This window comes from Physeter macrocephalus, chromosome 16 (genome assembly GCF_002837175.3).
Source record: "Physeter macrocephalus isolate SW-GA chromosome 16, ASM283717v5, whole genome shotgun sequence".
In the NCBI taxonomy this organism is placed as follows: Eukaryota; Metazoa; Chordata; class Mammalia; order Artiodactyla; family Physeteridae; genus Physeter; species Physeter macrocephalus.
In genome coordinates this window covers 479,612-506,675 of record NC_041229.1, presented here as the reverse complement: position 1 = coordinate 506,675, position 27,064 = coordinate 479,612, and the positions used below count along the sequence as shown (strand labels likewise).

Below are 27,064 nucleotides of genomic sequence, written 5' to 3'. Positions count from 1 at the left end.
GGTGAGAGGCCCGCGTACCGCAAAAAAAAAAAAAAAAAAAAAAAAAAACAAACAAAACTAAACATATTCTAACCATATGATCCAGAAATCATGCTCCTTGGTGTTTACCCACAGGAGCTGAAAATGTGTTTCCACGCAAACATTTGATAAAATCCATCACCATTCATGCCCTTCGGTCCTCCTACTTCTCCCCGCCTTTCTGTCCCGATTGGTCGGTGAAACACAGTTTCGGAAATTCAAGGTCAGGGCGGGCGATAACCCGACACCCCTCCCGCCTTCCTTCCGCGGCTGAGAGGCGTTTGCGCCCAGGGGCGGTTCGACACCCTCGGTCCGAGGCGGGGCTGCTGTTCCCGCCGCCCAGAGCCCGACTCTCCGCCTCCGTCCCCTGCGTCCGGGGCGGCGCGCGCCTGAGACCGTCCCCGCGTCCCCGCAGCGCGCACCTGAGCCGGCCCGTGTCCCCGCGTCCCCGCGCGGCGTCTGGCCAGCGGCGAGGCGGCGAGAGCAGCGCGGGACGTGGGCTCCTCGGCCTAGCGGTGATGGGCTCCCCGCAGCGTTCCAGGTGCAGGTCCCCCAGCGCCCAGCCCATCTGCCCTTGCAGGCGCGGGCTCGCTCACGCCCCACCCCGGTTCCCCATCGTCCCGAGGGCAGCTTACCTGGGAGCCTCCCAGACCCCCTCCGCGTTCTGTCAGGCACTTATTGCGTTAAGCCCTGGGACCATTACCTGGGGCAAGGGCCACTTTGCACTGGGACACCCTCCTGGGCCCTCGGATCTGCCCAAGACTCTCCTCATCACCGCCCCCCCCCCAAGCCTTCTCTCCTCCAGTGCTACTCCTGCCCCCCCGCTGGGGCTCTGTCCACCACCTCCGATGGAAGAAAGCCAGGGTGTGGGTGCAGAGAAGGCGCTCCTGCCGCCGGACGCCGAGCCCTTCCCCAACCTGGTGGATGCAGCGCTCCCGCCTGGCACTGAGCCCCGTTCCCCCCCCCCCCCCCTTTCCCAGGACCCTTCCCCCGCGCCCCGCCCCCGGCGCGGGCTCGCTCACGCCCCACCCCGGTTCCCCATCGCCCCGAGGGCAGCTTACCTGGGAGCCTCCCAGACCCCCTCCGCGTTCTGTCAGGCACTTATTGCGTTAAGCCCTGGGACCATTACCTGGGGCAAGGGCCACTTTGCACTGGGACACCCTCCTGGGCCCTCGGATCTGCCCAAGACTCTCCTCATCACCGCCCCCCCCCCAAGCCTTCTCTCCTCCAGTGCTACTCCTGCCCCCCCGCTGGGGCTCTGTCCACCACCTCCGATGGAAGAAAGCCAGGGTGTGGGTGCAGAGAAGGCGCTCCTGCCGCCGGACGCCGAGCCCTTCCCCAACCTGGTGGATGCAGCGCTCCCGCCTGGCACTGAGCCCCGTTCCCCGCCCCCCCACCTTTCCCAGGACCCTTCCCCCGTGCCCAGCCCCGCCCGGTCCCTGGCTGTAGGCGTTTAGGACGGAAAGCCCGCCCCCAGCTCTCTGCCCACGATGAGGTGGGCCGTGGGGCAGCGCCGGTGGCCCAGGACCCTGGGCGGACCCCGGTGGGGCGCAGAGACCCGCGGAGCCGTGAGCCGCCTCCGCTCCTGCCTTTCCCCTGCCTCCGACCTGCCCCCTGGTCCCTCCAGCGTCCCTGCACCTTCCGTGGGTCACTGTTATTTCTTCCTCTTTTCAGCCCCTGTCTCTGCTGGAGAGGAGTCCTGTGCATCTTTTGCCTGCCATTTATTTCATCAGGTTTTGCTCCTCGGGTGAAAAACAGAGATAACTTTGTATTTGAAAACGAGCAGCTGAAGCCAGACCAGCACAGGTGTGCCTGAGCGGAGAGGGAGGTGGCCCTTCTCCTTTCTGGGAGCAAGGAACCTCGGCGCTCGGCCACTACCACGCCTTCTCTTTCTGCTAGGGCTCCCACGGCCTCCGTCTCCCCCACCCCTCTCTCCCTCCTGCTCCTCCACAGGTTTAACTGGTCGCACCTGACCCCTCTCAAGCTGAAGGACCGCTCGGTGGGGCTTCAGACTGAAGAGGGAGCAGGAAGGAACCCGTACTTCACGCTGGAGGGTCACGAGTTCCTCATCTTCGGGGGCTCCATCCACTACTTCCGGGTGCCCAGGGACTACTGGAGGGACCGGCTGCTCAAGCTGAGAGCCTGCGGCTTCAACACCGTCAGCACGTGAGTGCGGCCCCAGGGGGGCTCGAGCCTCCGGCGTGGGGAGTGCAGCGCGTGCCTTTCACTTACCTCGCGTGCTTAGTTTGCTGTGGTGCGTCCTTGGATGGGGTGACGCAGGGCTCTGCTCAGGAGCCTCTCCAACGGGAGAGTCACTGTGCCCCATAGGAGAAGTCAGTTTTACGACAGATGCTCGAAGTATATTTCCAGTTAAATACATGGTGGGGTTTTTAAAATATATACATATATTTATTTATTTATTTTTTGGCTGCTTTGGGTCTTCGTTGCTGCGCGTGGGCTTTCCCTAGTTGCGGCGAGCGGGGGCTCCTCTTCGTTGGGGTGCGCGGGCTTCTCATTGCAGTGGCTCCTCTTGCTAAGGAGCGCGGGCTCTAGGCGTGCAGGCTTCAGTAGTTGCGGCGCACGGGCTTAGTTGCTCCGCGGCATGTGGGATCTTCCCGGACCAGGGCTCGAACCTGTGTCCCCTGCACTGGCAGGCGGATTCTTAACCACTGCGCCACCAGGGAAGCCCCTACATGGTGTTTTAAAAACAATCTTTATTTATGTCTATGGAGATGAGCACATTAAAGAATAATCCTAGAATAAGAAAGAAACACGTAAGGAAAGACCAGCATCAGGAAAGCGAGGGTTAGTGTCGAAAGGGCAGGAATATTGCAGCTTAGTGACTGAGGGGTCGGGGTCTAGCGGCAGACGGACCTGGTCTTCATGCCCAGCCGTGCCTCCAGCCTGCACCTCCCAGGGTCCTGTAAAGCCTTATAACTTTGTGTTGATGATTCAATGAGAGAAAACCTCTATCTTATTTATAACAAAAATGCCTGTTGCCATGCTTGGCACATACGTGTACTCAGTGATGGTGACAAAAGAAATGCAAGCCCAGCTTAGTCAATCGGAAGAATTTTAATGTGAACTTAACCTGATATTTAACGTGACTGTGTCCAGGGACAAGAGGTGACGTGTATTTAGGGTGTACTGATGACTAGGCATTTTCTGAGCATTTTCAAAACATCGCTCGATCCTGACAACTGTCCTGGAGGTAGGTGGTGTAGTCCCTGCCCTGAGGGCTCTGCCAGCTGGTCCAGGGCCAGCGTCGCCTCGCCTCGAGGCCCGACCATGCCGTGGGAAAGAGGCGGCCCCGAAGTCACATGGAGCAGAGGCTCCTGGAGCCTGCGCGCACACCGCAGGTTGAGTAAAAACCATGCCCCAAGCAAAAGCCATATTTGACTGAGGAAAGTGGTGGTCCCTTCATAAGGGACCTATTTCCAGAAAAGTCTTGAAACTGAAAAAACTGAGAGTCCATAATGGTGGGGTGAAGGTGAGCCCAGACGGAAAACTCTGGGAGCGGCTGGTAAAAGGATGTGCGGGAGCTCTAGGAACAGGGCTCCCGAAGGTGGGGGATGGCCGGGAAGCCTTCCGTGTAGCGGCCCTGCCATTGCCGGGACCCAGCGTTGCGAATTTGAACGCATCGGGCCCAGCACAGGGAGCCACCAGTCCTCCTCCCTCATGACACATGTGCAGTATTTACACACTGCCAGGCCTGTGCTAAACCCTGGGAAGGAGGGACCCCGCCCCCCGCAGCGATCGCGCGGGGCGAGGGGCGTCACCGTCTTTGGTAGGTGAGGACACTCAGGCACTTGCCCAGCTGTGCTGGGGGGCGGGGTCAGGCAGGCCCCAGGCCCGGCTGCCTTTCAAATCTGGACTCGGCTTGGGCATCGGGGTTACATCCACAGCACTTTGCCGCCCTTCCTGTAAGGTCTTGTTGTCAAGTCCAAGTGCCCTTTGCAGGGTATTTCATCATCTTATGATGCAGAATAAATTTTTCTGGTTTTATTATTTTGTTAAAAATAACAACAACATAAATTTATTTTCTATATTATCTTCTTAAATGTCATTACACTCGACATAAAAACTTCTAATTGTTGGGATATGGAGAAACTGAATGAGCTTTTATAGGTTGCTTAGGTCAGTCGTCCCTAAATACCTACTACACTTTTTCTGTTTCGTGATGAGATGTTTGTCACCAGCAATTAGAAAGCTCTGTTGCTTTTATGGTCAAGGTGTGTGGTTTTGTTAGTTAACGTCAGGAAAAAATAAAGGCAGTCCTGAGAAGCTGGAACTTACAATATAGAAAGAAAAAGAGCAGAAACATGTCAGCAAACGCCATGGGGCACATAATGTAATGTTTTACATCTGTAACTGTATTCATTATGTTCATTCCAAAAGATTTACGTTCCCTTGCCTTTCCGGGTTAACCCTCCGTTGGTCTTTACGGATGACACTTATAATGTATTGAATTTTGAAAGAAGTAGGGACCGTGGGCTGTCCTCACACCACTGACCAGTCACAGGACCAGAGAAATGCAGAAGCAGAAGCCCTTTGCGCCTGAGTGTCCCCACCGCCCCGGTGTGGCAAAGCTAAGCATCACCCTCACTGAAGGGGAGAGGATGCTTCCAGGGCCCGTCCCTTAGTGCAGAGCTGACCCCAACAGTGGATTGGACGCTGAGAGCAGTAGATTGATAATTGGCTCATCTAATATGCAAATAATTTAATCATAAATAATTGTTGAGTTTTATTGAGGCCTTTCTGCATCTGTTGAAGGGATGATACGGTTTTTCTTCACTCTTCTGTTAAAGCAGTAAATTACATTGAAAACTTTTCTGATATTGAGTACATCTATGGCTCTGGGATGAATGTGGCTTGGTTGTGAGACATGCAGCTGTGGGTACCCACGTACAGATTGCTGGACTGGATTTGCTAGTGTTGGGTTTTTTTTTTCATATTTTTTTTGATGTGGACCAGTTTTTAAAGTCTTTATTGAATTTTTTACAATATTCCTTCTGTTTTATGTTTTGATTTTTTGGCCCTGAGGCATGTGGGATCTTAGCTCCCCAACCAGGGATCAAGATTTGCTAGTGTTTTATCTCAAATATGTGTATTTATGATGATAACTAAACTTGACTTAAAATTTTATTTCTGAGTGTCTTGTTCAGTTTTGAAATCAGTCTTATAATAAACCCATTAACTGATTTTATCCTCTTTTTCTATTCCCTGAAAACATTTTGCAAAAGAATTATCTTTACCCTGAATGTTTCTTAAAATTCACTTATAAAACTCTGTGACTGGGGCTTCCCTGGTGGCGCAGTGGTTGCGCGCCCGCCTGCCGATGCAGGGGAACCGGGTTCGCGCCCCGGTCTGGGAGGATCCCACATGCCGCGGAGCGGCTGGGCCCGTGAGCCATGGCCACTGAGCCTGCGCGTCCAGAGCCTGTGCTCCGCAACGGGAGAGGCCGCAGCAGAGGGAGGCCCGCCATACCACAAAAAAAAAATAATAATAATAATAATAAAACTCTGTGACTGCTATCTTTTGTGATTGTGAGGTGAAGATTTTGGGGACAACATAGCTCTCTTGAACAGTTATTGTTTAATTCATGCTTCTCTTTCTTCTAGAATATATCATATTTTTATTCTGTAGCTCTTTTTTCCTTTCCTTTCTTCTTTTGGATTGACTGGGACTTAAAAAAATTCTTTCTTTCTTGGAAGTTATACATCATATTGTGTGTTTGGGACATTTTTCTTTTTTCTTACTCAATCTTGTCTGCACTTTTAGTCTTTTCAAAGAACTAGCTTGTAGATTTATTCATCTTCCCTATATCTTTTTGTTTTCTATTATATACTTTCTGAGTTAAATATAATTTTCTTTTCTCTATTTGATTTTGTGCCATCTCTCTCCCCTCCCCCTTCTCCTTGTCTCCTGAGTTGAAAATTTAGCTCATTTTCTTTCCAGGATTTAATGTTTTCTAATATATCTATTCAGGGACATAAATGTACCTCTAAGTATTGCTTTGGTTATATTTCCCACAAATTTTGCTCTACAGTAGCAAAGTTGTTTGGTTTCAAACATTTCAGCTCTTCGGGAATATGCTTTCTGCTTTATTTCTTTTAGCTTTTACTATTCTTAAAGTGAAATTTTCTAACTTAGTTGCATTTGCCTTGGGATCATGGACTATTCGATGAGATTTTGGAATTTGTTGAGATTTACTTTGTATTTAACAGCTGTTCCCTGTGTTTTTTAAGAAGTACGTGTTCGACATTGTTGGCCACTGCTTTCTCTGTGTGTTTATCGGATCCATCCTTTCAATTGTGTTGTTCCAATCTATATCCTTACAATTTTTTTTTTTTGCTCTTAGTATCTTTGTTTCTTAGAGAGCTATTTTAACTCTTCCCACTATGACTGTGGATGGATCCATTTCCTCTGTGATTCAGTAAACTTCTCCTTTACTTGAAGCTGTGTGTTAAGAGCATAGAAGGTCATCATACCTTCTTGATGGATTATTCCTTTTATTTGATGCGTCTCTTAACATCTATTTGTGGGGTGTTTTTTGCCTTAACATCCATTTTGCATGCTATTGAAGAGCGCTAGAATAATTTTTCCTCATCCATATCTTTTTCCATCTTTTTGTTTTCAACTTTTTTTTCAGCAATTTTCTTTAAAGTAAGTCACTTGTAAGCATCATTTAGCAAAATTTTTTCACTCTATTCTCTCAGTGTATAGCTATAAACTTTGCCAGGCATATTTAGTCTTGCGCAAACCAACTTTTTATTCCTCCTCATAACAAAAGATCTTGAAATACAGTCAGTTCAGCCATAAGGCAACACATGCACTCTTAAAAATCTGCACTCGGCAAAACTGTGTAACAAGAACTATAGGGCTTATGAGAAACGTGAGGTTAGGGGCACAAACCTCAAAACCTTTGCTGGTGACACACAAAAAAGATACTCACCTAATCAACATAGCACGTAATAAAAATTTTACATGTTTCTTTGGCCCTACAGACTCAGCCCTGGGGGAGGTCCTGGCAGGGTCCTTCTTGATAAGGTCTATAAGCGGTACCTTCTTTTATTTTATCTCCATTAGCCTCATAGAAACTCCTCTTCTATCCTTATTTTGATTAATTTTTAACAATAATTCATTGGGTATATAGAGACATTTGTGGTTTTTTCCTTTTCTTTATATTTTTAATGGATATTACAAAGAATAGGGTGGTGAGTGGGATAATTTATGCGTAAATTCAAGGGATCTAGACTCATAGGATTATTGGCGGCTTAGAACACAAGTGGGTAAGAGAGAAAGGGACTATTGAAAATAACCACTGTTCATGTGACAAGGTCTACGTGCCAGTGGAAGCTTCAAGTTATTCCAAAAGAGAGCTCTCCCAGGGTTTGACATGGGTTTGGGACTGACCTAGCAATCGGAGGAAAGAAATAAAAACATCTTATTGTAGCTCCCACTCTTCTACCACAGCTACGTTCCGTGGAACCTCCACGAGCCGGAAAGAGGCAGATTCGACTTCTCTGGGAACCTGGACCTGGAGTAGGTGCCCCTGCTGCTACGACCCGGCCCGGGGCAGGGCGGTGCGGGGGCTCCTGGGGTGGCTGGGATCCCCAGGGGCACCTGGGCTCTGCCGTGGGATCACAGGGAGCCTGGGGTCTGCAGCCTGTTCTCAGGACCCGCGCGCTCTCCAGCCATGACCCCCTTACCCCCGGGGGCCCGGGCCTGCCTGCCCTGCGCCCAGACCTCTTTGCTGCGGCCCAGAGGGGCCCCATCCCCCAGGTGGGCCCTGCTCTGCAGGGTGGTCCTGCCACCGCCGGGGTGGGGGGCCGGCGGGCTCAGGCTCCCCGTCGGGACCCCTGTGCCCCCCGAGGTGCTGTGCCGACGTCCTAGGCTGGGGGCCGCTGCTGTGACCCGGCTGGGCGTTCCCTGCTCTGCTGGGGGTCGCATCCTGCCCTCAGCGCCCCCAGCCCCCCGGGGGAGGGGAGGGGAGGGGAGGGCGGGCGAGGGGAGGGGGCGGCAGCTCTGCCCTGCGGTGGTGCTGGGCCGTCCCCCCTCGGCTCCGAGGCCTGAGAGTCGGCGACACTGACCCCCCAGGGCCTTCGTCCTGTTGGCCGCGGAGGTGGGGCTGTGGGTGATCCTGCGTCCGGGCCCCTACATCTGCAGTGAGATGGACCTCGGGGGCCTGCCCAGGTGAGCGGGGCCGGGGGCCTCAGCTGTGTCCCGAGTGGAGCGGTGCTGACGCTGTAGTGCAGTCTGACGATAGCAGCGCCTGTCCTGTGTCTCCCCGCGCGCGCGTCGTCCCGGGGAACGCGGGTGGTGGTGATGCGCTGAGGGGCCGCTGCCGCCCCAGTCCCCGAGCCGCTGGTTCACCGAGGAGATGCGGGTCTTGGTCGTGCAGCCAGGAGTGTGCGGCGGAGGGGAAGCGTCAGCTGCTCGTGTTTCTTTCCGGGAGGGAGCTTTGCCCGCCTCTGTTTCCCGTGGTGGGAAGAAGGGAAGGGGAGCTTAGACAGTGGGAGGGAGAACTTCTGGGCTTGTTCTGGCCACTCCTGGTTCTTCTCGTATTGCGTTGACAGAAGCTCTGTTCTCCACAGCGCGGAGGCCCTCAGCTCTCTCCCTCCCCCTCCATCTTCTCTGCCCGGCCCTGCGCCTGTGACGCTGGCCCTCAGTCAGACAACCGGGGTTCAGGGGAGAATCCAAGGATGCTCTTCTGTTATCTCTAGAGCGACGGGACTCCCCGTTGGTCCACACTCTGACCCCAGGTGGACGGTCTACTTCCTGATCAGGAGAGGCTTTGCTTTCCTCCAGGATGGGCTTGTCTCCAGCCCAGCTCAGGAGACACCTGACCTGGGGGAAGCGGCGAGTCTGGCGGTCAGCTCCTCTCCGTCCAGGTCTTAGAGGAAAAGTAACTCTGTCCCTAAGCCTATGCTGCGCTCAAAAATATGTTTTTAATGAGCTGAAAAAGAATGCGGGGGAGCGTGCAACGAAAGCTTACACCACCTCTCGTTAGGACGCGGGCGGGCGAGCCTCACGGGGCTGATGGCACCTCCTGGAGATGGAGGTGGAATCTCTCCCACACCTCACAAGTCCGTGAGACTGGTCCAGAAAGCTGGCATCCTTTCAGGGCCTTGAGTACCCAAGGTCACGGATGTGAGGGCGGAGACGTTAAACCTCCGAAGGGAGCCCCCGTCACCCTGCCCCTCCTCGCGCCTTCCCTCCCGCCTCACCCGCTGAGCCTCGCCCCCTCTCCCCACTTCTCCCCCAGCCGGTTACTGCAAGACCCCGCGTCGCAGCTGAGGACCACCAACCGCAGCTTTGTGGAGGCTGTTAACAAGTACTTCGATCACCTGATTGCCAGGGTGGTTCCGCTCCAGGTAAACACTGACGACTGTTTCCTGCTCTCCTCCCTTTGCTTTAGGACAGCAGCTGTCCTGGCTCAGTGTCCACGGAATTCCCACATGAGAACAGAAGCTGACAGGTCTGCCGTTTGAATTCTAGACCCTCATCTTAGCGCAGCCTTTTCTAGGGCTTCTAGAAAGAGGCCGAAGGAGAGGCTGCAAGGGAAACCATGCTCTCTCCCGGTTCCAGCTCAGGAGCCGGTGCCCGTCGTGCGGCGTGCGTTGTAGGGAAGGAAGGTGTGCCTCCCTGTAGAGCTGCTGTCGCCCTGCAGGGGCGGGGTGGGGAAGCAGGTGCCACTGTGCCTGCAGGGTGCGGACAGGCTTCGGGAAGCGGAGAGTGGACTCAGGGTGGACGGGCGTTCACAGATTAAGTTAAACGTTGAACATGTGACTGGCACGTCTAGGGCACCGTCGACGGCTTAGTGGCAGACAGGTGGTTTGAGGAGTGCGTACGGGTGAGGCCCGGAGGCCGTGAGTGTGGAGAGTATGCTCAGGAGTGGGGGCCCGCCGGTGGAGGGGGCCACGAGGAGCCAGCGCTCCACCCTCTCCCTCTCTCTGAGGTGGGTGTGCCGGGTCGTTTCCACGGTGATGGGAGTCAGTGGGTCTGGCAGGGAAGGATGAAAGCACAGGAGGAGAGGGGCCAGCACGGACAGCCGCGTTCCTGAGCAGGGACGGGAGGCAGGGGGCTCTGCACGGTGGTGGCGTCCCCCTGCGATGGGGAGCGAGGAGGTGAGAAGGTGGAAGCAGGTGAGTTTGCAGGTTTGGGGTCTCACAGTGGAGGACCTACTCAGTGTGAGAAATCAAGGGAACACCGTGCAGCGGCTGATGCATGAAAACCAGGGAGGTGGGGCTGCTGGCAGTAGCCGGAGGGCCTGGAGGTGACTGTGGCTGCAGCATGGGGAGGAGAGCGGTCACAGCAAAGCCCAGGCCCCTGGCTTCCCCGGGAGGCTGACCCTGCCCGTCTGCCTGTCTCGTCCCCAGTACCGCAAGGGAGGGCCCATCATCGCGGTGCAGGTGGAGAACGAGTACGGCTCCTTCTACAAGGACAAGGCTTACATGCCCTACCTTCACCAGGTGAGACCGGCTCTGCTGCATGGTCACCGCCCTCACAGCCGACACGCGAGTCCCTGCTGCACGGGGACCGTGCTGGACCCTGTGGGAGATGGGACCACATGGGACCCAGTTCTGTGTCCCTGTGAGTCCACAACAGGGTCAGAGTGGCCAGGAAGGGCTCAAATGGCATTATTACGAGGTGAAACATGAGGGTAAAAGGTTGTCCCTTTCTGTCCCGTCTCCGTGACGCACGGTTCTCGTGAAAGCCGCGGGTGGTGAGTCCTCACCCATAGTAATAAATAGTGCTTCCTGGGCCGAGAGACAGTGCTCCCTTCTCTGACCTGTGGTGTGAATGCTCTTTCGTCTGCTGCCTTTGCTCGTCCGGGGGGTGGGGTGGCATGTCTCAGGCCAGGGGCTACCTGCCGTCCTGCCTGGTGTCCTTTCTGGGGGGTCAGGTCCCTCCCAGCCCCCAGCGTCCCACGTTCAGGAAGCTGATGAGTTTTGGTCTAAACCGGAGGCACCCAGGTGGCTAGGTGGGGGCAGGGGTCCCATGTGCTCTGCCCACAGAGACCCCTGGGTGGGGGCGCTGGGGAGGGGAGAGAGAGGGGCAGGGCTGGCTCCACAGTGTCCTGGCTCCCGCCCTGCGCCGTGGTTCTGCAGCCCACGTGGTGTGTGGGAAGCTTCCCTCCCCAGCATGCCTCACGGACATCACTTCAGACCCCTCAGGGCATCTCATTCAGCGTTATTTTAATTATTCGACTTTTAAAATGTGCCCCTCGACTCCCTCCAGGCCCAGGTCTGGCTCAGTGAGCACGTAAGACACACAGACGGGGTCCTCGGCTCCCCGCCGTCGTCTGCTCCCTGGTCCCTCAGTAAACACGACTTTCAGATGAGACCCCCGCTTCCCCCGCCTCCCCGAGGCCGGCGGGCCTCCTTGTTTCCTTGAGTGTCCAGATGGGACCCAGGTTTGTGACTGTGGTCTTTCTCAGGGGCTGCAGCTTTGGCCTCCCCTTCCGTCTCCCCTCTCTGTCCCTCTGCTTTATCGTCTGTGTGTCTATGGATCTCTCACTTTCTCTCTCCCCTCCCCCACCCCGTTAACTATTTATCTATCAATCTATTATCTATCATCTATCTATTATCTATCATCTATCTCTATTGATCTATCATCTACCTATTATCATCTATCTGTGGATCTATTATTTATCATCTATTGACCTATCATCTATCTATCATATATCTATATATCATCTACTATCATCTATCTATCATATATCTATATATCATCTACTATCATCTATCTATTGATCTATTATCTATCTATCGATTGATCTATCATCTATCATATATCTATGTATCATCTATTTATCTATTATTTATTGATCTATTATCTATCCTCTATCAATTGATCTATCATCTATCTACCTATCATATATCTATGTATCATCTATCAGTCGTATATCTATGTATCATCCATCTACCTATCATCTATCACCTCTCTATTATCATCTATCCATCTATCATCTGTCTTTCATATCTATCATCTATGTATCAATCTATCATCTATCTATCATATCTATCATCTATCTACCAATATATTATCTATCATCTATCATTTATCGATATCATCTATCTTCATCTATCTACCTATCTATTATCTATCTATCATCTATCGATATTATCTATCCATAATCTACCTATCTATTATCATCTATCTATTGATCTGTTATCTATCTATCATCTATTATCTGTCTATCATCTAACGATCTGTCTAGCATCTATCTATTGACCTATTATCTATCATCTATCTATTATCTATCTATCATTTATTGATCTATCTATCTGTCTATCATCTATATCTGTCTATCATCTATCTACCTATCTATCTATCTATCATCTGTTTATCTACATGTCTCACTGTCCCCCCTGGTTGTAGACCCTCCCCCGGGTTCCCTTGTGAACTCACCTTTGTGCTTTTCCTTTGGGGCCCATGGGCATGGGGGGTCAGAGTCTATACACAGCTGTGTGGTCACCCCCAGGAAAGACACCAGGCTGGTCGGAGACCACAGTCCCCCATTTTGCTGAGCTGCACCTAGGCAGACTCTTGATTTGTGCCTTCCTGTCTAGTTCCCATTATGCCCGTCTGAGCCCAGGTGTATATGTTTCCTAATTTCCTTGTATTTCCTTCTTCCCAGGGGAGCAAGGAGGTGGGTTCATCTTGTCCAGTTCTCTCAACAGGCCCTGCTGAAGAGAGGGATTGTGGAGCTGCTCTTGACCTCAGATAATACAGATGAAGTAGTAAGAGGTCACATAAAAGGAGGTAAGAATTTAGACTTATTTTAAGGGAGAACTGAGGCTCTGAGCTGGACTTCTGGATCTTGAAGGAGCCTCAGAAAGACCAAGTGTGTCCCTGATACCTCCCTTTCCCGTGTGCACTGAAGTGGACCCCAGAGGCTTGATGTCACGATGACGAGGCCCCAAGGTCAAAGGTAGTGGCACCTGGCCAGCTTGCTCCCTGGTCCTCACTCCTGAGATCTTCCAACAGAGCCTCTGTCCTCAGGACACCTTTCCATCTTTCCCAATTTTTCTGTGGCTAAGAGTCTGGGCTGGTGCCAGGCATGGCTTAGAGTCAGGCCTTCTCCACCAGCGTCAGGAGCCTCGTGGGGAAGCAGAAGACGGTGCTGTGTCAGGAGGCCAGCCTGGGCAGAGCCCAGCCCTGGATCCCGCAGCCCGAGGCTCACTGCGGATGCTGCTCGTGTCCTGGCGGAAAAGTAGCCGAACAGTTCAGGACAGAATCGTGAGGTCACGACAGTGAGGGATGTGGCCGAGGTGGCAGCACCCCCGGGAGTCCAGGGGACATCTGTCATGTCCTTTTCTCCTCCTCGGTGGCATGTCCCCACATTACCACCACGTGGTGGAGAGTGTGGTGACCTTGGGACCAGGAAACCTGCGTGCAATTCCCAGCTTTAATCAAGTCGTGTGACCTGGAACTGTTCCACTTTTCTGCAGAAAGCATGGCTACCTTGAACTGCCCTCCTTCCCTCACGTTGTCCTGGAAGTGCCCAGCGACGTGAGGGCAAGTGTGGCAGCCCTGTGTACCCCGCCCAGAGGGATGCAGCGGGGTTCCGGTACCCTCCCCTCTGCGGGCGGCCCCTCCCCCCGACGGGGACCGAGGGGCCTCAGCAGCACCCCTCTCTCTGCAGTGCTGGCCACCATCAACCTAGAGACATTTAAGGAGGACTCGTTCAAGCATCTTTATAAGGTGCAGGTAAGGAGAAGACCGCCCGGCCTGGGCAGTGGTGGTCAAGAGAACAGGGGCCGGCCCTGGGGCCTCAGTGGTTCCAAAGCAGTTGGGAGCTCATGCCGTTTGTCATGGGGAGTGGGTGTCACCTGTTAGTGGAGCGGCTCTCGGGGACGCCCCAAGGAAGGGGGGTGGGAAGGGGGCTGGGAGGTGGCTGGGTCGCTAGGGCAACCTGTTCACAGGTTCAGCAGATCATGGGGACGCGGGGCCATTGACCATGAAGTCTTCCCCAAATGTGTGTTGAGTAGCTCTGCTCCGTGGGTCACCCCGTGGGAGTCACGGAGATGGATGGACACGATTACCAGGATGGCATCCTCTCTCCCAGCACAGCGGAGACCCAGGTCTCCGGACCAACTCTGCTTCACACATACCTCGGTTCCCTTGTGCCTCGGATGCTGTCCAAGCCCCTGGTGCCCTCGAGGCCTGCTGTGCCTGGGATGCCCTTTCCAGGCCCAAACACCCTCTTCTCCCCACAGCACCCTCCCCTCAGCCTTCCCCCCTCCTCCACAGTTTTAATCAAAGAACGAATGATTCTTATTTCCTTTGCTCACCAATTTCGGCCCAGGTTCTCACCTAGTAAAAAGAAGGGGCTCTGCCAGGGGCAGCGCCATGGCTATCTCTAGTTTTTAGTGTCTCCTTTATTGTTTCTTTTTTCTCATTCCTTTAAAAAACGGCTGTATTGAAATACAACTTATACACCATTAAACCCACCCACTGCAAGTGTACAATTCAATCTATAGAGTTTTACAGCCATCACCACAATCTAGAAGGTTTCCTCAGGCAGTTAATCTCCTTCCCACCTCTGGCCCTAGCAACCACTTGTGTGCTTTCCATCTCCATAAATTTGCCTTTTCTAGATGTTTCATATACATGGAATCCTACAATATCCAGTCTTTCATGTTGCTCGATGACTTTGAGGTTCATCCATATGTAGTGTGAATCACTGCTTCATCTCTTTTGACAGAGGAGTGGATTGTGTCTTTGCCACCATACCTATGACCTCAGACCAGGCCCACCTCCTCTTTTGTGCTAATACAGTTAACGTGGATTTTGAATGCTGGCCCAGTCTTGCATTCCTGGGGTGAATCCCACTTGGTTGTGATGTATTCTCATTTTATATACTGCTGGTTTCAATTTGTTTGTATTTTGTTGAGAATTTTTCCTTCCATGTTAATGAGAGATATTGATTGTTGGTTTTCATTTCTTGAAACATTTTCATTTGATTTTGGAATTAGGGTCATGCTGGCCTCATAAAATGAATTTGGAAAAATTCCCTCCTTGTCTATCTTCTGGAAGGGATTGTGTAGAATTGTTAGTATTTCTTACTTACTGTTTGGTAAAATCCACCATTGAAACCATCTGGACCTGAAATTTTCTTTTTTAGAAGGTTTTTGATTAGGAATTTAATTTTTCTAATAGATATTGCACAATTCAGGTTATTACTTCTTAAGTGAGTTTTGGTGGTTTGGGTCCTTCAAGGGTTTATTCTATCCTTTTTCATCTAAGTTTTGAATTCATGGCCATAGAGTTGTTTGTAATGATCTATTAATATCCTTTGAATGTCTTTGTTGTAAGTAATGTTGACCCTTCTTTCATTCCTGATATTAGCAACTTTGTGTATTTTTTAAAAAATCTTGGTCAGTATGACTAGAAGCTTATCACTTTTATTGATCTTTTCAGAGAACCAGACTGACTTTTTTTCTCTATTAATTTTCTGTTTTCTATCTCATTGATTTCTGCTCTGATCTTTAATATTTTCTACCTTCTGATTCCTTAATGGATTGAATTAACTCTACTTTTACTAGTTTTATTTTTTCCTGGTAGAAGCTTAGGTTACTGATTTGAGACTTTCTTCTTTTCTAATGTAAGCATTTAGTGCTATGAATTTTCCTGTATGCACTGGTTTTGCTGCATCCCACCAATTTTGAAATGCTGCATTTTTATTTTCAAATAATGTTTTTAAAAATGTTCAAAACATTAAACTTCCCTTGAGATGTCTTTTTTTTTTTTTTTTTTTTTTTTGCGGTACACGGGCCTCTCACTGTCGTGGCCTCTCCCATTGCGGAGCACAGGCTCCAGATGCGCAGACCCAGCAGCCATGGCTCACGGGCCCAGCCGCTCCGCAGCATGTGGGATACTCCCAGACCGGGGCACGAACCCGTGTCCCCTGCATCAGCAGGCGGACTCTCAACCACTGCACCACCAGGGAAGCCCTGAGATGTCTTCTTTATTCCATGTATCAGTTAGAAGCATGTTGGTTAATTTCTCAGTCTTTGGAGATTTTCTAGATATCATTCTGTTATTGATTTCTATTTTAATACTGTGAAAATCCAAGAACATGCTTGGTTTGATCTCTCTTCTTTTACATCTGTTAAGGTTTGTTTTATGGCTTAGAATATGGTCATCCTTGGTAAATGTTCTATGTACATTTTGGAAGAATGTGTATTTTGCATTTGTTTGTACATTTCCATTAGGTCAGGTTGTTTGGTGATGTTGTTCAGGTAATCTCTATCCTTACTAATTATCTGCCTGCTTATTCTATCAATTATTAAGGGAAGAGTGTTGACATCTCTAAATAAAATTGTGGATTTGTTTATTTGTGTTGTGTGCTGGTCTCAGCCAGTCGATAGCTAGTGCAGTAGCAGGACAGGCCCCTGTGGTTCTTATTATGATCACAAGATGCCCTCAGCAATAACCATCAGGTTATTATTTCCTTTACTGTACTCTGGTTTATTTTTCTGTTTTTTCTAATTTATTGAATTAGATTTCAGTTATCCAAGATATTTCTAATTTCTTGGATAATTAGCCCCTGAAATTTTATGTTTCTTTTTGTTCCTATGTTTTAATGTACATATGGTGTATTTTTGAGCCTGTAGGGGAAGAGGAGGAGCCACTGCTGTGGATGGTGGCAAAGGTGTAGTGGGTGAGGGGATGCAGGGAGTAAGCGCTGAGTTGGGAAGAGTGGAAAGCAAGAGTTCCTCAAATTCTCATTTGTTGTATTCAGTTTTTCTGATTTTTCTTCTTCCTTTTGTCAGACTTAGTATTGGTTTGTTCCTAGAGCAATAAGCCCATTTTGATCATGGAATACTGGGTCGGCTGGTTCGACACGTGGGGAAATGAACACATGGTGAGAAATGCGGAAGGTGAGTGCTCTGCAGTGTTTGACCCAGTGGAGCGGTCCTGAGTCGGAGGTCGTTCACACATTTTTCTGCTCATCAATCACCTCTCTGACCTGCACCTACTATGGCCAGGGACATGGCCAGGCCTGAGGGTGCACTTGGGGGGTACAAGTCACCTGGCTCCCACGCCCTGGGAGCTTGTCAGTTGGTGGATGGACAGGTAGTTAAGAAGTAAACAGTCAGTGTAGAGTTCCCCACCCAACGAGTGCTTTGAAGCAAAAAAGCAGGTGCAATGACAGAAGAGGCAGGGCAGACCAGCCGTGGGGCGTCCCGGGAAGGGTCTCTGAAGAAGGGCCTGCATTTGCTGAAAGTCCTGATCGTCTCTGGAAAATGCACAGGCCACTGCTCTGGAGATGTCTGCTAAGGGGCAGAAATTATCAGGAGATGAGAGAGGTCATAGCTCCTGGAGCCAAAGCGACGAGGATTTCAGCCCCAGCTCTGCAGCCCCAGTGGGGGTGACCCCCTTGCTGAGCCTCCATGGTCCACCCCTACCCAGTAGGGCTGTTGTCAGGATTAAGTGTGGTGATCCACATAAACCGCCCAGAATGGTGCCTGGCAGAGGTTGTCAACAAAAGTATTTTTCTACTAACGATATTTTGCTATGGCTGTTATAAAACCCAGCTCACTTGTACCGGAAATAAAGAAAACCACTGAAAGGTAGTGGGTAACTGAGAAAAGTCTGCTTTGGGCTGTAAAATAAAAAACAAAGCAAAACAAAAATATATCCGGGCCGTGACCAGTAAACAACGGTTTTCTGACCACATGTGTATCAGGCACTGTGCATGTTTCCCACATATATGCCACCATCAATAAATCTCTCATCCATCCTTGATGTAGTAGGAATAGGACCTTCATTTAACAGATAAGGGAGCAGAGGCTCTGAGAGAGAAAACGGGCTGAACAAGATCAGACGGAATGTAATGAGCACAGGCGGCATTGAATCCCACATCTAAGTAACCTTTAACCAGCCCGTACCCGTTTTGGCCAGTGCAAAGATGACCTTGAGACAAACATGAGTGCTTCTGTGGCTAGAGACTGTGGACTGTGGCAGTGGTTCTAAGTCAGTGGCCCCAGAGATACTACCCTACAAGGTAGTCATAGGGTATACTAATTATTTCTACAATTTCAAAAAATCTAATGAACATTAGATATTTAAGTGACATAGAGGTTCTCAGGCTGTTATTTAATAGATGTAGTTTGGAGTCAAGTCATGGATGTACATACTTTGGGAGAGATGATTTTTGAAAAGGCTCTTGGTATTGATAAGACTTGGTTTCCTAGGGCAGTTCTGGTCAGTTCTACCTATTGTCTGGTGAGAATGTTCATGGAGGCTGAAGGACAAAACAGTTGAGTTGACTGTGGGGCAGGGTTGAGGAGGAGGCGATTTCACAGAGACTCCTGTCTTCTCTGAAGTGTTAATGTTCTCTATTTCTCATCTCCCTCCTCTGCAGAGGTTAAAAGCAGTGTGTCTGACTTCATCAGACTGGGGATCTCCTTCAACGTGTACATGTTCCACGGAGGGACCAACTTCGGTTTCATGAACGGGGCCACGCATGTTGACAGGCACAGAAGCGTTGTCACGAGCTATGGCAGGTGTTTGCTGGGAGCGTCCCCTCCGAGCGCGGGGGCCCTGGGGCTGTACCGGGGAGGCCCACAAACACGTCCTGGCATCAACGGGGCTCTTGACCCATAATCTATGCTGAGCGCTGAGTGCTCTCTCATCTCTTTATCGTCCTTCTGAGGCGCTCAGCACGCCGTCAGCAGGCTGTCCTTGCCGCGACGGGGCTGCCCGTGAGCTCTAGCTCTGCTTCGCTCACCTGCGCCCTGAGCCCTTGACCTAGAACTCCCCAGGTAGAATCCAGTGGTGGTTGCCGCGTGGGCACCGGAGGCCCCGCTGGGCAGTCAGGTTGAGGGCAGAAGAGAGTGTCCGCTACGAAGGGAAGCGGGACGAGCCCAGGCTCGTGGCAGCCTCGGACCCCCAGGAGGGGCTGTGGGGAATGTTCCCAGGGTGGCCTCGCTCCCCTGCACCCCAGCCTGGTCCAGCGGCGGGAAGGCGTCCCCCGTCCCCCTCCGGTGGCCCTGGCCCAGCTCGTGGCGGGGTGTCCCCTGCCCAGCGACGGCGGCTGGTGTCTTGCAGACTACGACGCGCTGCTGACAGAGGCCGGGGACTACACAGACAAGTACTTCAAGCTCCAAGAACTCTTTAAATACATCCTCGGTACTCAGCTGCCACTTTATTGGAGGGGTGGCCCTCCTCAGGAAGCGGGAGGGGAGGAGAGGGAAGGGTTCCCTGTGAGCAGAAGCTTAAAGGCGCTCGTAAGGGCAGGGGCAACCTTCCGTTCAAATCCTGGCTTTGCCACTTAAAAGCCCTTTAAGCTGTAGTGTCTTCTCTGAACATGAGGACAATGGTCCTTGTCTCCTATAATGATTGTGAAGTTGAAGTTACTATTTATAAAGCTCTCAGCATGATGTGCGACATGATACCCTCATATACAACAGCAAAAGTCATCCTATTGAATTGTATTTACTGAAATTAAGTTAACAAACCACCTACTGTGTGCTAGGAAGTCTAGCAGCACCGGCATCGCCAGAGGGCATCAGGCAGAGGTCCTGCTCCTGAGACCTCCGTGGGGTCTGTAGCCATCAGCCGTCTGTGCCCACAAAGTGGCTTCAACTCAGTCCCACCAGAGTTTCATCACTGTCGGGGAAGCGCTGGCCTAGGACCCGCCTCTTTGGTTGGCCCCGGGACACGGGAGCTCCTGGAGAGGATGGGGAGGCTTGGAGAAGGAAGGGGACGTTCCAGGAGCTTCTTGCCCATTTCCTTTGCAGTCACGCCTCTGCCTCTCTTACCGGAGCCCACTCCCAAGACTGTGTACCCGTCCGTGGACCCATCCCTTTACTTGCCGCTGTGGGATGCCCTGCAGTACTTGAATAGGGTGAGTGAGACCCGGGCTCTGGGGGAGTGGGGTGGCCACCGGAGACGGGGGCGGGTGGGGGGGACAGGCCGAGGCCACAGAGCAGAGATCCCTTCAGGGGTTTTTAGTGGGAAGCGTGAATGTAATCCTCTGCATCTCGTCCACATTTAGAACTAGGGGGCGAGAGCCAGGAGCTCCTTCTGGGTGGATCGTGAAGGGCTTTGAACCTGAAGAACAAGAAGGGGTGAGGAGAAGCAGGACATGAGAGGCTCCTGGTTCCTAGCTCCAATGACCCCCCCATCCTGAGTTGGGCTGTGCAGTCCTCATGGAAAGGGCTGCCAAGCCACGAACCGTGAAAGGCGGCTTCTGCCTCCTCTTCACCATCAACTAGGCCGAATCGCTGAACCCCTGGGGTCCCTGCTCTCCCTTTAGGACTAGACTCTGTGTCCCTGCAGAAGAAAAGGTGAACATTGTTTGGAAGATGTCAACTCTTGAGTTCACAATGTTGCGCCTCCACTGACCCTCCTTCCGATAAGAAGTCGTGCCTGGCACGTTGCAGATGTGAACTAAATATTTGCTCAGTGCGTCCTCTTTGCTGGCCCACGGTCGCGCTAGGACGCGGCTGTTTGCTCTGTTGATTCAGGATTAGAGCAGTGGCCCCCCGCCCTCTCCCCACCCACCCCATCCCGAGTCTCCTGGTCAGTGAAGACTAGGGCACAGGCGTCATCACACAGCATCTGCTTCAGTTCCTCATCCAAAGGGCTTTTGGGGACCGTTAGGAGGGCCAACAAAACATGCGCAGGGTCTTAGGAAGAAGGCCCCCGTTCTTACCCCTGGCTCCCCGTCCGTCTCGCAGCCGGTCGTCTCTAACATTCCACTCAACATGGAGAACCTGCCCATCAACAACGGCAACGGCCAGTCCTATGGGCTCGTGCTTTACGAGACGACCATCTGCTCCGGGGGCCGGCTCCAGGCCGACGCGCGGGACGTGGCTCAGGTGGGGTAGGGCCGTCTGGTCGCAAGCAGGACACCAGCCCAACTCTGCCGCGGGGGCGAGCGGTCAGTTGCTGGTCGGCTTTCGCTATTTGATAGCATTTTTAAGCACCTGTGTGTATGAGGCTTGACTGGGATGTAAAGCTGGACGAAAGAGACCCGATTTACTTATCATGACTTAAGTCTGTAGGGGCCTCCGGGTCGGGCCAGCTTCTGGCTGCCTGTGGGCACCAAGGCTGGTGGCTTCCTTCATAGCCACTTCCCCTAATCCAGGCCTCCCTTGACCTACTGGACCTCCTTCTGCCCCTTGGACCTACCCATCTGATACCGGCTCTTCTTTCGCAGGTGTTTTTGAATGAGACAAGTTTAGGAATTCTGGCTGATGGTTTTCAGAACGTAGACATTCCTAAAATCACGGTACGTAATTCAGAAATCTAGGTGCTGCCCTAGACCACGGACTCAAGTGCCAACACGGCCTGTTCCTGAGATAGACTGGTCCTGTCCCCACCTCTGCCCCTGGGCGTCGTGCCTGCCTCAGGGTCCCGGCAGGAAGACTTAGGGCCGTGAGCAGACATGCCCCTCCCAGGCCTTGGTGCATCCGGGGCCACAGCACCCGCGCTTCGATGTGGATGGAATTTCCCCGCCAAGCGCCTGGCCGGCTCTGACCGCAGGCATGGCTGAGTCCCTCAGCCTCCCCGAAGGCAGACCAGGCGGGACAGGGTTTGGAGCAGGAACCCACGGGGTCCTTCTGGTGGGGGGCCCCTGGGCTCTGGGGCCTCCTCTTTTCCCATTCACGTGTCTGCCATCTGGGACTCTGAGAAGAGTGGGTTCCAGAGTAAAAGCCCTACGTGGTCTTGTGGTCCCCATGAACTGGTCTGTCCCAAGCAGGAATGTCAACTTCTAAGGATCCTGGTAGAGAATCAAGGACGCATCAGTTTTTCATGGAAAATTCAAAATCAGCAGAAAGGTGGGCTCTGGGCCTAAGAAACAGGCCATGACCTCTCTCCATGGTGACTTGGACCTGAAGATTGGGGGTGGAGTCGGGAGGAAAGACTGTGTCCCCAGGCAGTGGCAGGGCCCCTGAGTCCTGGGACCAGTGGTGCATGTGCCTGCTCCCTTGTCCTGCCATATCCTGCTCCCCGGGGCGGAGGGTACTGGCTGTCGCGAGCAGAACCTGGTCCCCTTGAGGGAATTTAGGGGAAGTTCTGAACCTGGGCGGGGAGCTTTCTAGTTGGTATGGAGACCCTCAGTCGTGCAGGTCAGACCAGTCTGTGCCCTCCTGGATGAGCCCTGGTCACGGGAGTCCAGGCTGCAAGTCTGCACCCGGCCGATGGAGAATGTCCCGTCCGTCTTCTGTCTCCTCCCTCCCCCCTGCAGGATTAATTGGACCTGTTACTCTGAATAACATTCCCCTGCAGAGTTTCACTATCTATTCTCTGGAATTGAAAATGAGCTTCTTCGAGAGGTATGTTCCTTCCAACCCTAACCCTCACCCTAACCCTAACCCTCACCCTCCTAACCCTAGCCTTGGAGGGCAGGGAGCTTGAGGTCTCCAACTCTCCACTTTGCAGATGAGGGGCCAAGATTCAGGGCCCCCGGAGTGATAGACTCAGGATTATAGAGGCTCCTGATTCCAGCCTAGTGCTTCTGGCCTAGCACATCCCCTGCCGCAGAATCCTGGTCCCTGCGCGGGAAACCTGGGGTCAGTGTGGGGAGTGCACCTGGGAAAGGGCTCTCCTCTCCCTTGAGGCGTGGCCTTCTTGCAGGCTCCGCTCTGTCTCCTGGAAGCCTGTCCCGACTCACTCCCTGGGCCCTGCCTTCTACCTGAGCACCTTGAAGGTGGGCTCTTCTCCCCAGGACACCTTCCTGACGCTCCCGGTGAGTGAGTGCCCTCCCCTGCTCTGGGGCCCCCACCACCTGTTCTCTTGGGAGGAGTCTGGAAGCAAGGCCGTCAGTGTTCCTGGCAGGAACACTCCCCTTTCTGCCTTTCTTTCTCTTCCTCACTTTTAACTACAGTTTACAACATTTCTCAGTCCTCCTAACTTATCACTGTTTAAAAAAATAATACATCAAAGCACAATGGAAAAATTTGAATACTAACAAGACATAGAGAGCAAAGGGCTCTCTTTCCAACCCTCCCCCACCTCCAGTTCCTCTCTACTTCTCAGAATTAAGCACGATCAAGAGTTTGCATGGTTTCATGTGTCCCTTTGCCTAAACACGTACACAAACACTTTTTACACTAATGGGCTGGTTCCATAAATTGTATTCTCCAATTTCCTTTTTTGGGGGAGGGTATTATTTTTCACCTAGTATACCTTCTGTTTGTAAACACACACGGATAACGTAAAGGCACAAGAAAATGAACGTACAGACCAATAAATTGTCACGAGGCAAACACCATAAAATTCCTGTTGAGATAAAAAATGAAATACTGCCAGCAGCCCTCCCAGTCTTTGCCTCACCTAACAGGCCCCAACGCAGAGTGTAGATTAGTTAATGAGGTTCCTGATACCCAGTTTTCCTAGATGAAATCTAAATGTGTGAGGCTATGAAAGTTCTTCTCAGCTTCTCAGCCTCCTCCTCCTGGATAAGCAGGTGCCTCTAGCGGGAAAACTGCTTCCGTGTCTTCTCCCAGGTCTTGGTCCTGTAATTCTTCATTGGATTGCAAGCAGGTTAAAAAAACGTGGAGCTTTTATGGTTGTTGTCAGCAGCCGTGTTCACTTCTATTACCTAGTACTTGTTCCTGGAAGCAGAAGGGCTGATTTTTAAAAAAAAGACAGCACCGTCTGTCACAGGTAAAGAGCAGCAGTGCCTCAGCATCTTCTCTGCCACCCGTCGACCAGGTAGCAGGGGGGACTGGTAGGACATGTCCCCTTCTGAACTCACCTCGGCGCTCAGTGCCACCGAGCGTCTCAGCCATGTCCTCGCTGCCCAAAGCCTTAGCCTTTACCTTGCCAGAGGGAACCCGTTCCTGTGTCTCAGGCTCCCTTCCCTTTCAGGGTTGGGATTATGGATTTGTGTTCATCAATGGACGTAACCTTGGGCGATATTGGAACATTGGGCCTCAGGAGACACTTTACCTTCCTGGTGCCTGGCTCCAGCCAGAGGACAATGAGGTGCGTGGCCCCCACCCCCATCTTTATGGCTCATAAGCGCTCCCATCTGACTTCATTCCCAAAACACATATCGCAGTGTCTTTCTGATTCTGTATCGGGCTCACCCTTTCTTACTGGCAACCCGTCTCTTCTTCCTAGATCATCGTGTTTGAGAAGAAGAAGAGCGGGTCATACATCCACACCACAGACAACCCCAGGTGGTAGGACTGGGTTCTGACACCCTTCTTGGCTTGTTGGAGTTCATCCACGGGCAGTTTTTCAGGAGGAAGGTTTATATCAAGAATATCAAATACACTGTTGCCTACAATAGCAAAAATGTGAAATGACCCTAAAAAATCAACAGAGAAATTGTTATGTATATTATAGTAAATCCATATGATGCGATTTTAGGCTTTAAAAAGTCTCCAAAATCTTCAGTGACTGATTTGCCAGTTAGATGCTTAACCTTTAGCAAGTTTTATTCTCTGCACAAATGTGCTTTTAGGCAGACATGAATAAAATAAACACATTTTATTTCTGCCTCCCCATACTCAGTTGGAAAGGAGGCATCTTTGGCCAAAGAGAGGGTAAGGAGAGAGGGTGTTGTATATGCTGTCTGCAGATTCCTGGTGTGTGGGGGGGGTGGGGTGGGGGGGGGAGATGCAGGGGCAGTGAGCAATGTCTTCAGGCTTTTCCCTGCAGTCTGTGTGTCTCCAAGGTGACCTGCTGGGTCACATCCAATCAGAGAAGGAACAGCAGTTTGGTCGTTCGTTCTGGTGTGTGTGTGACAGCAGAACCTGGCATGGAGTGTCTGTGTCTTATCAATCCTGAGCCCTCTGGGTGTAGTCAAAGCTCTTACTGGTAGTGGACGGATATTGGTGAGAGAAGCCACATAGGCACGAATACTGCAACCAACTTTCTCAAATGACATCACTGGAAAACAACCACATACAGTCATCCCTCAGTGTCCAAGGGGGACTGATTCCAGGACCCCCTGTGGATGCCAAAATCCACAGATGCTCAAGTCCCTTACATAAAATGGCATACATACTATTTGCATGTAACTTACACAATCCTCCTATATCCTGCACTTCAAATCCTCTCTAGATTACTTATACTACCTAATACAATGTAAATGCTATGTAAATAGTTGCTGGCCTGGGACAAATTTAAGTTTTGCTTTTGGGAACTTTCTGGAATTTTTTTCCTGAGTATTTTTTCTTTTTTTAAAAAAATTTTTGGCTGCATTGGGTCTTTGTTGCTGTGTGCGGGCTTTCTCTAGTTGCAGCGAGCAGGGGCTACTCTTCGCTGCGGTGCGTGGGCTTCTCATTGCGGTGGCTTCTCTTGTTGCGGGGCACGGGCTCTAGGCGCACGGGCTCGGTAGTTGTGGCTCGCGGGCTCTAGAGCGCAGGCTCAGTAGCTGTGGTGCACGGGCTTAGTTGCTCCGCGGCACGTGGGATCTTCCCGGACCAGGCCTCGACCCGTGTCCCCTGCATTGGCAGGTGGATTCTTAACTGCTGCGCCACCAGGGAAGCCCCTCCCGAGTATTTATGATCCTCAGTTGGTTGAACCATGGATGTGGCAGCTCTGCATGTGGAGGACCAAGTATAATCCAAAATATAGCACCTGGCTTAAATTCAAACCATTGCAGAAAAACAAAGGTGTATCACTTTGTTATAGTGTGCAGAGGTTTCAAGATATTTAGCAAATAATCTGATGTCCAAAGGGAGGAAGGAAACTTCCTGTCTGGCAGGAGGAGGAGTCAGACTACCTTCTATCACACTGCTGGGAACGGCTGGCTTGCTGAGGGAGAATTCTACCATGAACCACACAACTTCTATGAAACACTTTACTCTCTGGGACTTTAGACTCAAACCCATGGAGTCTGTGGATATACTGTAGACTAAGGGAGAAAAGGAGAAAACCAGAAATCAGAATCATGAAGATCATGAGAAAGTGTATTTCCGATGTAATATATACATCATTTCTAAACATAAGTAATATGCCCATTTTGTAGATGGAAAAACCAAGGCTCAAAGAGCTGTGAGGATGTGTGTATGTGTGTGTGTGTGTGTGTGTGTGTGTGTGTGTGTGTGTCTTTGAGTCACACTCTTCTTTTGCCAGCCTTTCCCAAGTACAAATACAACAACACAATCCAGAAGATGTAATACTTTCAGGGTGCTTAGAGAGAAATGCTCACAGCTTGGAATTCTTTACCCAGCAAAACTGCCTTTAAGAAAAACAAAACAAAAGAAAACAAAATACAGACCGTTTAGACAAACAAAGGCCAAAGATTTTATCATCAATAGATCCACACACTACAGGGATTTCTGAAGCTGCCTTTCTCAAATAGGCTTCCGTAAGAGAATGAAATCTTACAGAAAATGTTTTCAGTGATTAGTTCCTTATTGTATCATTCTAGATGCATATGAGGGAAGGTAATTCATGACAGACCATGGATGCCTTAGGGCATTACAGCTTAAGTCTCTTAGGAAACTCTAGTTAAGAAAAGATGTCCTGAAGAGTATACTGTCAGCAGAAAGAAAATGACCCCAGCGGGAAGGCCTGAGATTCAGGAAGGAATGTGGGGCAAAGAAAGGATGCTGACAGTTGTGAGCATTATCTCAGTAAAAATATACTAATGTCCATTTTGAGGGTAAAATCAGTATAAAATTTAAGACTAGGGGAAAAAGTCATGTAAGGTGAGAGGAATGTGATAGCAAAACCAGTGACCCCAGGTTTGTGTCATGCGCAGATACTAACTTCAGGAGAGTAACTGTTAAAGAATGTGCATAATGCTTGAACTTAAAAAACTAAAGGGGGTAAATGGAAGGCGAAAACACGGACACCTAAGAACTAGGCAATAAGAGGTACAAGGGAGCAGAAGACAAAGAAGTAGGAAAACGAGCACGTTAAGTTAGAAATAAATGCAGTACCTCCGTGACCACAGGTGAATTTTGTAAATGGACTAAACCCTCTCATTAAAAGGTAAAAGTTGGTGTTGGCCCCTGGGTGAGTGGGGCTGGATCCACTCACCCGCTGGCCAATGCCAGCTTTGGGACAGCCTGGCCCCCACAGCCATATAGGGACTGGCCCAGCCCACCAGAGG

At 51.1% G+C, this 27,064-nt stretch overlaps 1 protein-coding gene across 1 annotated transcript; it reads left to right on the top strand.

The window, feature by feature from the left end:
- Nucleotides 1–866: 866 nt before the first annotated feature.
- Nucleotides 867–24,180, top strand: GLB1L3 (galactosidase beta 1 like 3). Its single transcript, XM_007104066.2, has 20 exons — nucleotides 867–1,463; nucleotides 1,646–1,824; nucleotides 1,972–2,184; nucleotides 7,495–7,563; nucleotides 8,119–8,214; nucleotides 9,287–9,395; nucleotides 10,401–10,493; nucleotides 12,708–12,789; nucleotides 13,673–13,737; nucleotides 16,829–16,913; nucleotides 18,401–18,538; nucleotides 19,087–19,167; nucleotides 19,779–19,885; nucleotides 20,721–20,861; nucleotides 21,203–21,274; nucleotides 21,746–21,824; nucleotides 22,235–22,322; nucleotides 22,624–22,735; nucleotides 23,860–23,976; nucleotides 24,115–24,180. The coding sequence occupies exons 1-20, from the start codon at nucleotides 867–869 to the stop codon at nucleotides 24,178–24,180; spliced, it is 2,589 nt and encodes an 862-aa protein (XP_007104128.2).
- The last annotated feature ends 2,884 nt before the right edge of the window (nucleotides 24,181–27,064 follow it).